Raw genomic sequence first — 15,310 nt, forward strand, 5'->3', positions numbered from 1 at the left:
TGTATAAAATAATAATAAAATAATATATATATGTATATAAAAAAAAAAAAAAATTAATTATATACAGACTTCGTTTTCTCTCTCTCTGTTTATATATTTATCTATCTTTCTCTCTTTCTCTCTCTTTAAAATACCAAAAATAAAAACCCATAAACCTCCATAACCACCACACTCCGGCGACCCACCTCCGGCCACCGCCCGACCCAACGCGCCGGACAAGTCGAAAGCCCAAGTGCCGGCGACCTCACTCCCCAAGCGGCGCCGCTCCTCTCGCCGCCGTTGACTCGGGATCGCAAGTCAAAGTTTGGGATTTCAAACTTTGAACGGGTTTTCCGGTCACCTCCGGCGTCCGTTTGACGAGAGGTTTTCACCACTACACTCAGCTCGTCGAGGAGAACAACCTACACTAAACCATTTTTCCCGGTTCGCAACTTTTTCCGGTGACATTTTTGTAGCTCCGCCCCTTTCCGGTGACTTTCCGGTGACCTCGTGTACCGTTTTGACAAACGGTTGGCATGAGTGTGATCTACTCGTCGAGGTGGTCGTTTTGATATGTACTACTCCTATTTTCGGCGACATTTCCGGTACACCAATTTTTACCGCCACTGATTGTTAATGTGCACCGCTTAGGTGAGGTTTCGGAATTCCAAATTTTAAATATAGTCATATTATATGTCGTTGGACTCGGTTTTGAATGTAGAATGCGATGATGATAATTATTTAATCATTTGATGGTATAGGTGAGAGTAATATGTAAGTTTGGACTAAACAATGGGAGCTCGGGACTTGAGAGCTTAAGATCGTCTTTTGGAAAAAGTTTAACAACTCGGGAGAGGTAGGGACTCAACTTGATTTTTGGACTTGATTTTTATATGCGTTGTATACATTAGACATATTCCAATTTTTATGATTTACAAAATTGTTTGAAAAATTGAAAACTTAATCTGCATATTTTCTGGACTGTTCTGGGGCACCGAGTGCCAAATATATTTTTGTGTGCAAATATTTATGCAGGTTATGATTTTTGGGTTTATTCAAAATACAGCTGTTATGCTGCCGAATTTTTTAGAAAATAAAAAGGAATATGTTCTTTTGTTATGCTTATTATTTGCCTGCTTTGGTTATATTGATGAGAGCCATGTTGATCATGTTCGATGCATATTGTTGTTTCACGACCTAGTCTCTGTGTCATCATAGGTAGATCAGGTGTGCACTCACCTGTAGGTGAAAGACCTAGAATCTGTACAGGAGTGAATTAAATCTGAGCCCCGTTATTTATGGTGGGTATCAGATGCGACTACCCGGTTTTGGATGTCGTTTTCTATGATTTGGTATTGAGAGCTAGGGGTCTAGTGGACGGTGTGATATGCATTTGACGTTTGATTTGTGATTATTTGTGGTCTCTCTATTTTATTTGTACATATTCATACTGTTGATGAGACATTTTATTTTTATAAAGCTAACCATGCAGGAATTTTATTAAACCAAGGGTCCTTTGATATTAGTTGTTTTCCTACGGGGCTTTATAAGCTCACCCCCTATTTTCTCCCATTCCAGGAACTCAGTTTGATGCTAGTGGATGAGGATGGTACTGTTGGGAAAGGAATGTCGTTATTAGTTTAGTCATATTTTACTCTTTCACCTTCTAATGAGACTGATTTTGTATTTAAGAACCAATGGATGGTCTGGATGACTTAAATTAGCTATGTACTAGTTAGAAATGAGAAATGATGGATGATAGGTATTATTTTGGTATCTTATTGACTTATTAAATCTATCTATTTGGTGATTACATAACTGTGGGAATATTACTGTTCTTTTATATTGATGAGTGGTCCTGATTTTATTACTTATATATTTTTATTAATATAGGAGTTAATCCATTCTTTTAAATTAGTATTTTGTAATATAAATAAAAGGATCATTTATAAGCTTTATTTTCTTACAAGGGTCAAAGTGTGACCTTTGACCACCCAAGTTATGGATATTACACATCTGCCACAGCCTAGGGCTCGGGTCGTGACAGAAAAATGGTATCAGAGCGCCGGGTTTAATTACCTCGGAGTGTGTCACCAAATAGTTTAGATTTATTTTAAATAATAATAGTAATAAATATCTTGGTATTTATATGTATAAGGCATATTTATATTATTAGCATCCAATCCTCACTAACTGATTAGCTTTTGGTTCTCAGACCTAAGAAAATGCCTCCAAAAGGAAAGAAGACAAGGAGAACGGTTGGAGAAGACGCCCCTCAAGCTAATGTCCAACCTCCACAAGCTGAATTCCCTATGAACGCCCTTCTCGAAGCCTTAAGAGCTATTCCCGCTCAACAAATGGATCCTGCCGCTCGACAAAGTCATCATTTTCAGATCTTTCATCGAATCCAAGTGCCTGAGTTTGAGGGTGGACAAGATCCCATGGTAGCTGAAAGGTGGTTGAGGCAGATAAAGAAAAATTTCAACACAATAGGAACACCTGAGGAATACCAAGTTACTTTCGCTGTGTCCAAGTTAGAGGGTGGTGCAGCCGATTGGTGGGAGACCTTGTCCAGGACAATGGAAACTGATGGGATGACTTGGCGAGAATTTGAGGAAGTTTTCAGGGAACAATATTTTAGTCCATCTCACAGGAGGGCTCTTATTGGAGTATTTGATGGTCTAAGACAAGGGGATATGACTGTGAATGAATTTTACATGAAGTTTGTAGAGCTATCCTCTTATGCATATCCTGGTGTTGTTGATCAACCCTTGGTGATTGAACAGTTCATGCGTCGTTTGAGGCCAGCGATACGTGGTCCTATAGCCCCTTTGACCTTTAACAACTGATCGAGTGTGTGACAGCAGCCTTGCAAACTGAGGCTCATGTTGAGGGGAATGAGAAGAAGAACACAAACAGAGGAAGAGGAAGTGACCGAAAGATGACCAAGAAGAATCAGGGACAATGGTCCCAAGGACAACAATTTAGTGGGGGTAGCACTAGTAGTGGTTCATCTGGAAAGACTCGTAGTGGACCATACGGGTGTTTCAGTTGTGGTCAACAAGGTCATAAGAAGAAAGATTGCCCGCAACGACAACAAAGATTTCAAGCATCTCATGGAGGACCCATAGGGAGCTATGTAGAGTCTACTCCTTTTCATGGACAGCCCAGGACAAACCAGTCTCAGTCTTCATCCTATGGTTTCACACCCCAATCGGGCCAGCAGTCTCAGTATCAACATCAGTTCAGGCCACAAGGTTCAGGGTTCAACATGGGGTACTCACAAGGTTTCCAAACTCCTGCACCTAGTGGGAGTCAAAGAGGGTACAATCAAGGTGGAGGGTCTGGTGCAAGTACAAGCTACCCTAGTCAGGGAAGGGGCAAGGCAAAAGCAAAGTCATCCGCTCAAGCCTACGCTCTTGGGGTTGATGATGTGCAGGGCGGTGCTGACCAGGGAGTTGTCGATGGTATGGTTCTTATCTCACACTCTTGGGCTCATGTGTTATTTGATACGGGTGCATCGCATTCCTTTATATCTTTGATGTTTGCTAGTATGTTGGGTTTGAGTTGGGAAACTTTTAGTCCTGCATTGCATTTGAGTGTACCTATGGGGGAACATGGTGAGGTATCCACCATATGTAGGTCAATTTGTATTGTGTTCGAGGGACACAAGTTGTCTGGAAACTTATTAGTGTTGCCTATGGGGCAATTTGATGTAATTCTTGGTATGGATTGGTTGTCTAAATACCAAGCTATTGTGGATTGTTCACGTAAAAGAGTGACTCTTTTAACCCCTAGCGGTGATTTCATTGTTTATCGAGCCAACATGAGTGCAGTGAGACAAAATCCTATCTTAAGGACATGTTTAGGTGGAAAGAGAAACTTAGAGTGTTATGGGAATCTGTTTGCGATCGATGATGAGTCTAGGAATTTAGACCAGTTCCCTTGGATATCAGTGGTTAGTGGTTTTCCGGATGTGTTTCCAGAGGATTTACCAGGGTTACCACCTGATAGGGAGATCGAGTTTTGCATTGATTTGATTCCCGGAGCTCAACCGATCTATTGCACCTTATCGCATGGCACTGCAGAGTTGGTTGAATTGAAAAAACAATTAGGGGAGTTAATGGATAATGGCTACATCAGACATATTACTTCTACATGGGGAGCTCCGGATCTTGTTTGCCAAGAAAGCTGATGGGACTTTGCGACTTTGTGTCGACTATAGAAAGTTGAATCAGATGACAATTAAAAACAAATATCCTTTACCGAGGATTGATGAACTATTTGATCAACTTGGTGGTTCAAAGTTCTTTTCAAAGATTGATCTGAGGTCAGGCTACCATCAATTGAGGATTAGGGAAGAAGATATCCCTAAGACTGCTTTCAGGACACGGTATGGACACTTTGAGTTTTTGGTAATGCCATTTGGGTTAACGAATGCACCTGCCGCATTTATGGATCTTATGAATAGAGTCTTTAGACCTTTCTTGGATAAGTTTGTGGTGGTATTTATTGATGATATCTTGGTGTATTCTAAGACACGTGAGGATCATGCTGAACACTTGACAACAGTATTACAGACATTGAGAGATCATCAATTATACGCTAAGAAAGAGAAGTGTGAATTTTGGATGACTGAAGTCAAGTTCTTGGGCCATGTAATTTCTCAAGATGGTATCACCGTTGATCCTGCAAAGATAGACTCTATTCTAAAGTGGGAAAGACCAAAGAATGTCACTGAAGTTCGAAGTTTTCTTGGGTTGGCAGGCTACTACCGTCGCTTTGTAGAGAATTTCTCACGAATTGCTATGCCTTTGACGAAGTTAACAAGAAAAGAAGTAAAGTTTATGTGGGATGATAGTTGCGAAGAAGCTTTTAGAGAATTGAAGGAAAGATTAACTTCGGCGCCTGTTCTCCGTTCCTAATAGTGAGGAACCATATGTGGTATTCAACGATGCTTCGTGCTTTGGATTAGGAGGTGTCCTCATGCAAAACGGCAAGGTGGTTGCCTATGCTTCTCGACAATTGAAACCACATGAGAAGAATTACCCTACACATGACCTAGAACTTGCTGCGGTAATCTTTGTCTTGAAAATTTGGAGATGTTATTTATATGGCGTAAAATTTGAGTTAAAATACTCAGATCATAAGAGCTTGAAGTATCTTTTTACTCAAAGGGACTTGAACTTGAGGCAAAGAAGATGGGTTGAGTATATGGAAGACTATGATTTCACTTTGCAGTATCACCCCGGGAAAGCTAATGTAGTAGCTGATGCACTAAGTAGAAAGCCTCATAGTACTTTGGCATGTTTGGCTCTTGAGGACTGGAAAAGGACAATCACAATGGGTGATTATAACTTGCAATACTATGAAGGGGAAGAAGTAGCTTGTATCTCTAACTTAGTGGCTACACCAGTACTACTTCAACAAGTTAAGCAACGTCAGTGGCAAGATGAGAAATTAAGACTTATTTGGAACCGAATCCAGGATGGTGAGCAACTAGATGGGTGGACAGTTAATGGTGAAGGGTACCTATACCATATGGGAAGACTAGTTGTTGCAGATATCCCTGAACTTAGGGAGACCATTTTGATTGAGGCCCATAGATCCAAATTCGCTGTACATCCTGGAAGTACAAAGATGTACCAAGATTTAAAGAGACAATATTGGTGGGAAGGAATGAAAAGAGATGTGGCCAGCTTTGTAGCTAAGTGTATAGTATGTCAGCAAGTAAAGGCTGAGCATCAGAGACCCTCAGGTTTACTTCAGCCTTTGCCTATACCAGAATGGAAGTGGGACAAGATTACCATGGACTTTGTTATTGGGTTGCCATTGACACCTTTGAAGCATGACGCTGTTTGGGTTATTGTTGATTGTTTGACTAAGTCTGCTCATTTTATTCCAATCAGGAAGGATTACAAGCTTACCAAGCTAGCTCGACTTTATGTAGACAATATAGTTCGACTACATGGAGTGCCTTCAAGCATTGTTTCTGATAGAGATCCTCGATTTACATCAAGGTTTTGGAAGGCCTTGCAGCAAGCCTTGGGGACTGAACTTCACTTGAGTACCGCCCATCATCCACGGACGGATGGACGGTCAGAGGACCATACAGACTTTGGAAGACATGCTTCGCTCTTGTGTTTTGGATTTTGGAGGTAGTTGGGGAGAACACTTGTCACTGGTGGAATTCACATACAACAACAGCTACCAAGCTAGTATAGGCATGGCTCCTTATGAGGCCTTATATGGGAGACCATGCAGATCGCCATTGTGTTGGGCAGAACCAGATGAGCATGTCACCATTGGACCCCAGATTATCACTAGTACCACTGAAAAGATTAAGGGAATCCAAGAAAGACCTAAGGTTGTTCGGAGTCGTCAAAAAAGCTATGCCGATCTCTATCGACGGGAAGTTGAGTTTCATGTTGGTGATTATGTCTTCTTGACAATTACTCCTATGAGTGGTGTAACGAGATTTGGAGTGAAGGGTAAGCTAGCCCCGAGGTATATTGGACCTTTTGAGGTTATCGAGAGGATTGGGGGGGTCGCTTATCGATTAAACTTACCAGGACGGTTGGGACATGTTCATAATGTGTTCCATGTGTCTATGTTGAGGAAGTATACTCCAGATCCGTCACATGTTATTGAGTATGAGGCAATCCCTCTTCAGGAAGATGTGACTTATGAAGAGCAACCTGTCAAAATCTTGGCGAGAGAGCTAAAAGTGTTAAGGAACAGAGAGATTCCAGTAGTCAAGGTCTTATGGAGGAACCACAGGGAAGACGAAGCTACTTGGGAGATAGAGTCTGAGATGTATATGAAGTATCCTCATTTGTTTAATTTTCAACTTGAGGTTGTACTTTAAAAAAATTTCGGGACGAAATTTCTTTAAGGAGGGGAGAATGAAAAGACTCGGTTTGGACCGAGTCAAATTTATTTATATATATATATAAAATAATAATAAAATAATATATATATGTATATAAAAAAAAAAAAAATTAATTATATACAGACTTCGTTTTCTCTCTCTCTCTCTGTTTATATATTTATCTATCTTTCTCTCTTTCTCTCTCTTTAAAATACCAAAAATAAAAACCCATAAACCTCCATAACCACCACACTCCGGCGACCCACCTCCGGCCACCGCCCGACCCAACGCGCCGGACAAGTCGAAAGCCCAAGTGCCGGCGACCTCACTCCCCAAGCGGCGCCGCTCCTCTCGCCGCCGTTGACTCGGGATCGCAAGTCAAAGTTTGGGATTTCAAACTTTGAACGGGTTTTCCGGTCACCTCCGGCGTCCGTTTGACGAGAGGTTTTCACCACTACACTCAGCTCGTCGAGGAGAACAACCTACACTAAACCATTTTTCCCGGTTCGCAACTTTTTCCGGTGACATTTTTGTAGCTCCGCCCCTTTCCGGCGACTTTCCGGTGACCTCGTGTACCGTTTTGACAAACGGTTGGCATGAGTGTGATCTACTCGTCGAGGTGGTCGTTTTGATATGTACTACTCCTATTTTCGGCGACATTTCCGGTACACCAATTTTTACCGCCACCGATTGTTAATGTGCACCGCTTAGGTGAGGTTTCGGAATCCCAAATTTTAAATATAGTCATATTATATGTCGTTGGACTCGGTTTTGAATGTAGAATGCGATGATGATAATTATTTAATCATTTGATGGTATAGGTGAGAGTAATATGTAAGTTTGGACTAAACAATGGGAGCTCGGGACTTGAGAGCTTAAGATCGTCTTTTGGAAAAAGTTTAACAACTCGGGAGAGGTAGGGACTCAACTTGATTTTTGGACTTGATTTTTATATGCGTTGTATACATTAGACATATTCCAATTTTTATGATTTACAAAATTGTTTGAAAAATTGAAAACTTAATCTGCATATTTTCTGGACTGTTCTGGGGCACCGAGTGCCAAATATATTTTTGTGTGCAAATATTTATGCAGGTTATGATTTTTGGGTTTATTCAAAATACGAAATTTGTTATCTTTCCGAATTTTTTAGAAAATAAAAAGGAATATGTTCTTTTGTTATGCTTATTATTTGCCTGCTTTGGTTATATTGATGAGAGCCATGTTGATCATGTTCGATGCATATTGTTGTTTCACGACCTAGTCTCTGTGTCATCATAGGTAGATCAGGTGTGCACTCACCTGTAGGTGAAAGACCTAGAATCTGTACAGGAGTGAATTAAATCTGAGCCCCGTTATTTATGGTGGGTATCAGATGCGACTACCCGGTTTTGGATGTCGTTTTCTATGATTTGGTATTGAGAGCTAGGGGTCTAGTGGACGGTGTGATATGCATTTGACGTTTGATTTGTGATTATTTGTGGTCTCTCTATTTTATTTGTACATATTCATACTGTTGATGAGACATTTATTTTTATAAAGCTAACCATGCAGGAATTTTATTAAACCAAGGGTCCTTTGATATTAGTTGTTTTCCTACGGGGCTTTATAAGCTCACCCCCTATTTTCTCCCATTCCAGGAACTCAGTTTGATGCTAGTGGATGAGGATGGTACTGTTGGGAAAGGAATGTCGTTATTAGTTTAGTCATATTTTACTCTTTCACCTTCTAATGAGACTGATTTTGTATTTAAGAACCAATGGATGGTCTGGATGACTTAAATTAGCTATGTACTAGTTAGAAATGAGAAATGATGGATGCTAGGTATTATTTTGGTATCTTATTGACTTATTAAATCTATCTATTTGGTGATTACATAACTGTGGGAATATTACTGTTCTTTTATATTGATGAGTGGTCCTGATTTTATTACTTATATATTTTTATTAATATAGGAGTTAATCCATTCTTTTAAATTAGTATTTTGTAATATAAATAAAATGATCATTTATAAGCTTTATTTTCTTACAAGGGTCAAAGTGTGACCTTTGACCACCTAAGTTATAGATATTACACATCTGCCACAGCCTAGGGCTCGGGTCGTGACAATAATTATTTTATAAATATGTGTAGATTGAATTAAATGGATTAGTTTTACATGTCAATCAATAGTGGGGATTGGATGGACGTACACCTCCTAATTGTAAAGATTAGAAAAGTTGGTCAATACTTAGCCTAATTTGATAAAAAAACAAAAATTATAGCTAAATTAATATTCCCACAGCAATTTGGAATTCTCTGTCGTTCTATTTGGAATTCAGAGTCTGTCGGAGCTCTTTTTCTCCGGCGATGGCGACGACGCTAGAAACGATTTCAGAAGCTCTCCACCAGATAGATACCAAGAAAGAAAATCTTAAAAAAGCCTTCGACGAGCTTCAACCTCATTCATCTCTCATCCCCTCATTCTCCCTCACCTGGTCCGATCTCGATTCTCACTTCACCTCCATTCAGAATTCCCTCAACGAGAAATTTCAAACTCTCAAAACCCTAGATTTTTCACCAAACCAACCATCTTCATCCCCACATTCAACCACTCATCCCCAGCCTGGCCCTTCTTCTTCGTCGCCCTCATCACTCAACGAGAAGCGTGTTGACACGGTTTCGAATGGTGATTCGGATTTGGTGCCGCCTCGGCCGGAATTGATAGCTTACTGTGAGAAGATGGATGGTTTGGGGTTAAGGAAGTATGTAAGCGACGCCACGAAGGAGCGGAATGAGATTCGGGTTGAGCTTCCAGGTGCGATTCGGCTAGCGCCGGACCCGGCTGCGATGATTCTTGACGCCATGGAAGGGTTCTTTAGGCCGAACGAGAAGAATAAGGGGGATAAAGACCTTGAGTTGAGTAGTGTAAGAAGGAGTTGTGTACTATTGTTGGAAAAGTTATCGGCTGTTTGTCCTAATGTGGGAGTTGAAACTAAAGAGAAAGCCAATACTTTGGCTTTAGAGTGGAGAGGAAAGATGAATACAGGTGATGATGAGAACCCTTTGGAGTCGTTGGGATTCTTGCATTTTGTCTCTGTTTATGGGTTAGTTTCAGAGTTCAACATGGATGAACTTGTGGACAATTTTGTTATCATAGCCAGGTACAGGCAAGCAGTTGATTTGTGCAGAAAAATTGGCTTGACGGATAAGGTGCCAGGTAATGCTTTGTTCTATAAAACTTTGTTGTTATTTATTAACAAGTTTATATTTGTTATATAGCTTGAAAGGTAGTCTTCATGATTTCCAAAAAAAAAAAAAATATTCTTCATTTCAATGTGTAAGCAATGTGTGTTATTTTGGTTGCACTATCAACATTTACGTAGTTAAGAACTTAGGAAGTATGAAAAAGGGAAAAAGATTGCAATGCCATTTTGTAATATGTTTTTAGTTTTTCTATCTTGCCTATTTTTTTGCTTAAACAGTTTTTTCCCTTTTTTTTTGTTTCTGTATCGCCATTTATATGTTGGCGATATTTCCACAGTTTTGTTGTTGTTGTTGTTGTTGTTGTTGTTGTTGTTGTGCTATATCAAAATTAACTTGTGTAACATACGTGGTGAAGTATGGAAAGATAGTCTGCTGAATTGGTTATGTTCATTGAGCACTTGATTTTTGAGCAGACATGATTTTCCCTATGGTATAAGCTCTGCTAAAATAGACTTTAGACAAAAATATTGATAATTATATCTCTTATCATTCTCAATCCAAAAAGCATTCAAAAGCTCCTTAATCATCATAGTTGATGATATTGGCGTTGAATGCCCAGATTGCTTTGTGATTTTTGTAGGGTCTTAAGCTTTTCAAATTCACAAAGTACGCACGTTGGTTGTGTCCTCCTCTGGAATGAGATGGATTCTGATGAAAATTGCAACGTTTTGTTGTGTTATACAGATCTCATCCATAAACTTATAAAAAAGGGCAAACAACTTTTAGCCATCAAATTTATTTTTGAGTATGAGCTGACTGACAAATTCCCACCAGTTCCCCTCTTAAAAGACTACGTGAAAGACTCCAAGAAAATTGCTAAGAAAGTTTGCAAAGAAGGAAAAAATTCTCTCAAATCGCTGGTAATTTTACATTCCTTTTTAAAAAAAAACTTGTGGCATTCTGGAGTTCAAGAACAACTATTGCCTGCAGGTGTATATTTATTGAGTTTCTTTGCAGAATGAGGCTGCAGCCAAAGAAATCAGTGCTTTGAAATCGGCAATAAAAGTTATTGAAGAGCGGAAGCTTGAGTCTGAGTATCCACAAGAGTCTCTTCAAAAGCGAATTGAGCAACTGGAGAAACAAAAGGCGAGCAGAAAACGTCCTCCAGCAGCTCCTGCTGCAAAACCTACTCAGCCACAACATCAGCTTGCAAAAGAGAAGCAGAAGCAACAAAGTGGAAACAAGCGTCCTCGACCAGATGGTCGATTAAGTCAACAATCTCATCTACAGTCAACACATCTGTCGTCAGATGGCTCTGCTTCATATGTGAGCTCCTCAGCTGCACTTTATGGCATGCCAGCCCTTGTTCCATCACCTGCTGCTTATGCGGGTTCATTGGCTGGGACACATGGGTTTGCAGGGGCACCTCTGGGTCTTACTGGCAGTCCAACTGGAACTAGTTCCCATTTATATGCAGCTGAGCCATATGTGCCATCTGGCTATTATGACAGAACAACTTCCCATGGTGGATATGATCTACCACCACAATACCATCCATCTTACTATCCTCAATAGCATTTCACTGGGGTTTTTTTTGTTTTTTTGTTTTTTGTAGTCTCTTGAATGGCAAAATAGTTTTTGCCATCTTTAAGACTGGTTATTAAAAAGCATGAGTTTGCCTTTTTGATACCCATAGTTTTAGTTAGCAGCTAATTACTTTACCAGTTTTATGTTGACATGATGTATTTATGTCGATCTTAATTCTTATTTACCATCTTATGCCGCATTCAGCATTATTTTTTCGTGAAGAGACATTGTGTATTTGCTACCTTCTTGTCATATGTGAGCTCATTTAAGATGCTGCTAGTTGTAAATGGACATGCAGTCATCGAAAGTTTAGATCCTCTTGATATATCTAATATTGGAAATATATGCACTAACTTTAGCTTTCAGGTATTAGATTATTTGTCTTTTAGTACTTAAAGATTGTTTAGACACCATATTCCATGTGAACACCCGCAACCTTTGTACTTGATCCAAGCCTATGAAACATTTGGTTTATCTTGATTATTTATTGGATCAGAAATATTTTTGGATTTTATTGATTTTTCTTCTATGATTATTTAAGATCCATCTGGAGGATGAATTTAATGGACAGAACTAGGGAATTTTTTCTCGAAGTCTTTCATAGAATATTTCTTGAGTATCACAATATTGTGAATCGGGATCTTGAATATCATGACATGTTTATGATAAAGCTTACAATGTCATTTGTATCCAGAGTCATTTTAGAAGTATGGACTGAATCTTTGCTTTTGGCATTAGATAGACCATGCCTTTCAGGACAGTTTACTTCATAATTTGTGTACACAAGACTTCATTCCATGTAAACCTTCATAATTTGTGCACTTGATCCTAGACTATGTTGCTTCCCATCCAGACTACAGTTTATTTCGGAGAAATGCGATTACCAAAATGACTTTTACAAGTTTTAATTGAAATGATTTTTCAGGACAGTCAAAATGTATGTCATCTCTTGTTCTAGTAGTACAAATAATAATTGTAACTTTATATGCATTGCCATAAATGTATTGACATTCTTATTTGCCACTTTGAGAAATACTCCTAAACATTCATTTGGGGTTAAAAGTACTCGTATAATTTGGCATTTCCCATTGCAAACAAAAGTTCTGCCCAATCTTTTTTTCTTGTTTCTTTCTTTCTTCCTTGTTTTGTTTTCTCTCGAGTTTATGTCTGTTGTTTTCGAACATTTTTTACAGCTGTGTTGTTGTTGTTCTCTTCTCTATTGCTCATCCGTTCTTTCTTTAACCTACCTTTGATTTTAACTTCTTTTAAAAGATATTCACTCTAGCTGTTTACTGGATTGGCCTATGATAAGGACTGTTATTATTTATTTATTTTCTTCCTCATGCAAGCCATTTTTTCTTTGTTTGAAAGGAAACCCATCCTCCTTTGCTGCATTAGGATTAGGATCAGAACGAATGAATGCAGATACACACATCCCTTTGATTAGAAAAGCACTGTTTCTTGAGTTGCATTGTTGCAATTACTGCATATATCTATATACCTCTGTCTAATGGGCTAGGCGAGACAGCTTCTGGACTCTGGAGTCTCTCTGTAGCAATTTAATTCTGCTATAGCAATTAAAGTCCATCAACTCATTCTGCATTATATTAGTTGGCTGTTTTTATTTCATGTGTCCCACAATTTTGTTACTTGTAGCATGAAGACCAACATGGGTTTTCTTGAAGGTACTTTTTTGTGTGTCCTACAATTAGTTCTTTCTCTTTATAATTATTATTATGAATATTGCAATGAGCCGGTAGAGCATATGACAAAACTGTAAAATCGTAATTAGTGTAATTTAATATCGAGTTTGACGTCACACCATATGGTGTTATACCTTAGGTGTGTTTGGTTTGGTGTAATGGAATGATAATGGTAATAGGAATTGATTACAATGTTTGGTTTGTAGTTGGAGTGAACTTGTAATGAGAATTATTGTGTTTGGTTTAATATGTGAATGTAATAGAATTAGATGTGTATGGACCAAAATAATCGTTTTTATTTTATAATTGTAAAATATTTAAAAGAAGGGGTAATATAGATGTTTGACTTTTTTATTATATTTTTATTATGAGTTTTTTGTAGCTAAACACTCTCAGCTATCATTATACTTGCACTTAACTTTCTGTTATGCTCATATTACGAGCATTAAATATGGACATGACACATGTTATATCAGTCAAACAGGCATCATAGAAAAATTGTTAATACATGAAATTGCCTCGAGGAGGCAGTGGATAACGAGCTATATTTGTCTTGCGTTGTACATTTGCCGAAGAACCATGAGAATAACAATGTATGACGAGATGATAAAGATAGGAGTCTTATTGGATGTAACAGTTTAAAGTTGTATCGCTGGAAAAGAGTAGATAATGAGTTCTTTAAAATTTTACAGCTCATTGACTTATATACTCTTGAGTATGTTGAAAGACTACGTTCGAAAGTTGCCATGAAAAGCAATGACGAGGACAAACATCTTAACTAGCATCTTGAAGAATGCAACCAACAATAGGGGTGGGCATTAGTCGGTTTGGTCGGTTTTTTTCTATATAAAAATTTAGAATTCGGTTTTTGGTCTGGATTGGTGTAATCCGAAAACCGACCGACCAATCCAGAACTTATCTTAAAACTGACCGTTTTGAATCTCGGTTTGGTCGGTTTAAACCGCCTAAACTGAATTTCTTTTTTTGTTTTCTTTATAATATGATCCAATTTATTTTATTATTTTACATTTTACAAATATAAACATACAAATTAATTATTCAAAAAATTAATTATCTTATTCTTTTAACTTTAATATTAATAAAACAATAAAAATATATTATTAATAACTACAATATAAAGCAAAAAAAGTAAATAAATTAATATATATGTATAATGGTCGGTTTTAGTTTTTTCGGTCGCTTTATTAATTAAAAATAAATTAACCGTTTAGTAGCGGTTTTAACCGTTAGCGATTTTTCGGTTTTCGGTTCCAACGGTATTTGGTAAGTCGGTTTGAATGATTTTTTTTTTGATTTCTGGATTTTATGCTCAGCCCTATCCAACAGTTCTTGAATACCATTGGAAGACGTGAGCTATGGTTAGGATATGTCATCTCGATAAAAGTAAATTACTCCCAAATAAGGATAGAAAGCGGTTACCAGCAGTAATTTGGTTTTATTCACATGTTATAAATATGAAACGTGGGAATTGTTCGTGTTTCATGAACGGTTACTTAGACAAGATCAAAATAGAATAATTGTCATTTCTAGAACTCCTATAAATAGGGACAAAACTTAAGAAGAAAGGGATTGAACATTTTTGGGAAGAAGAGACTAAGTGAATATTTATATTTATTCCTATGTAATCAAAGTATTTTTCCATAAATATTTGAAAATAAGAATGATTTGTGGAGTATGTAGATTTAACTATAAAATCACGTGAAATCCTTTATGTTCAATACATATATTTATAAGTATAAATATTAATTCTTTATTTTTCAAAGCTTCATTGATTGTTAATGAAAATTTAAGTTAATCATTTGGTGCTTTCATTTAGAGCCTTTGTAAAAATAAAACTCGAAATATATCTCCCCTTTTGTTCCATCACATTATGGAAAACACTCGGCGTGATGAGCATGTTATGGAAGAAGAAACAACAAGGCGACCGAGAAAAGAGCCTCAGGGGGCACATACTCAAACCAAC

General features: G+C 38.0%; 3 protein-coding genes across 3 annotated transcripts; all 3 read left to right on the plus strand.

The window, feature by feature from the left end:
• Positions 1–646: 646 nt before the first annotated feature.
• Positions 647–2,828, plus strand: LOC133039235 (uncharacterized). Its single transcript, XM_061118079.1, has 2 exons — positions 647–835; positions 2,195–2,828. The coding sequence occupies exon 2, from the start codon at positions 2,205–2,207 to the stop codon at positions 2,826–2,828; it is 624 nt and encodes a 207-aa protein (XP_060974062.1). The 5' UTR covers positions 647–835; positions 2,195–2,204.
• A 28-nt stretch (positions 2,829–2,856) lies between these two features.
• LOC133038835 (uncharacterized) lies at positions 2,857–8,757 on the plus strand. The gene is made up of 2 exons (XM_061117215.1): positions 2,857–3,446; positions 8,491–8,757. The coding sequence occupies exons 1-2, from the start codon at positions 2,921–2,923 to the stop codon at positions 8,514–8,516; spliced, it is 552 nt and encodes a 183-aa protein (XP_060973198.1). The 5' UTR covers positions 2,857–2,920; the 3' UTR covers positions 8,517–8,757.
• A 260-nt stretch (positions 8,758–9,017) lies between these two features.
• LOC115725481 (truncated FRIGIDA-like protein 1) lies at positions 9,018–11,935 on the plus strand. Its single transcript, XM_030655018.2, has 3 exons — positions 9,018–10,049; positions 10,781–10,956; positions 11,054–11,935. Exons 1-3 carry the CDS (start codon positions 9,200–9,202, stop codon positions 11,609–11,611), a joined length of 1,584 nt encoding a protein of 527 aa, XP_030510878.1. The 5' UTR covers positions 9,018–9,199; the 3' UTR covers positions 11,612–11,935.
• The last annotated feature ends 3,375 nt before the right edge of the window (positions 11,936–15,310 follow it).

This window comes from Cannabis sativa, chromosome 6 (genome assembly GCF_029168945.1).
Source record: "Cannabis sativa cultivar Pink pepper isolate KNU-18-1 chromosome 6, ASM2916894v1, whole genome shotgun sequence".
Lineage (NCBI taxonomy): Eukaryota > Viridiplantae > Streptophyta > Magnoliopsida > Rosales > Cannabaceae > Cannabis > Cannabis sativa.

Bases quoted from the DNA above. Each gene is read 5' to 3' on its own strand.
- LOC115725481 (XM_030655018.2), top strand. From the start codon at position 9,200: ATGGCGACGACGCTAGAAACGATTTCAGAAGCTCTCCACCAGATAGAT. The intron at 10,050-10,780 runs GTAATGCTTTGT...TGTGTTATACAG, and splicing joins CTTGACGGATAAGGTGCCAG to ATCTCATCCATAAACTTATA. The intron at 10,957-11,053 runs GTAATTTTACAT...GTTTCTTTGCAG, and splicing joins AAAATTCTCTCAAATCGCTG to AATGAGGCTGCAGCCAAAGA.
- LOC133039235 (XM_061118079.1), top strand. From the start codon at position 2,205: ATGCCTCCAAAAGGAAAGAAGACAAGGAGAACGGTTGGAGAAGACGCC.
- LOC133038835 (XM_061117215.1), top strand. From the start codon at position 2,921: ATGACCAAGAAGAATCAGGGACAATGGTCCCAAGGACAACAATTTAGT. The intron at 3,447-8,490 runs GTATGGTTCTTA...CTCCCATTCCAG, and splicing joins TGACCAGGGAGTTGTCGATG to GAACTCAGTTTGATGCTAGT.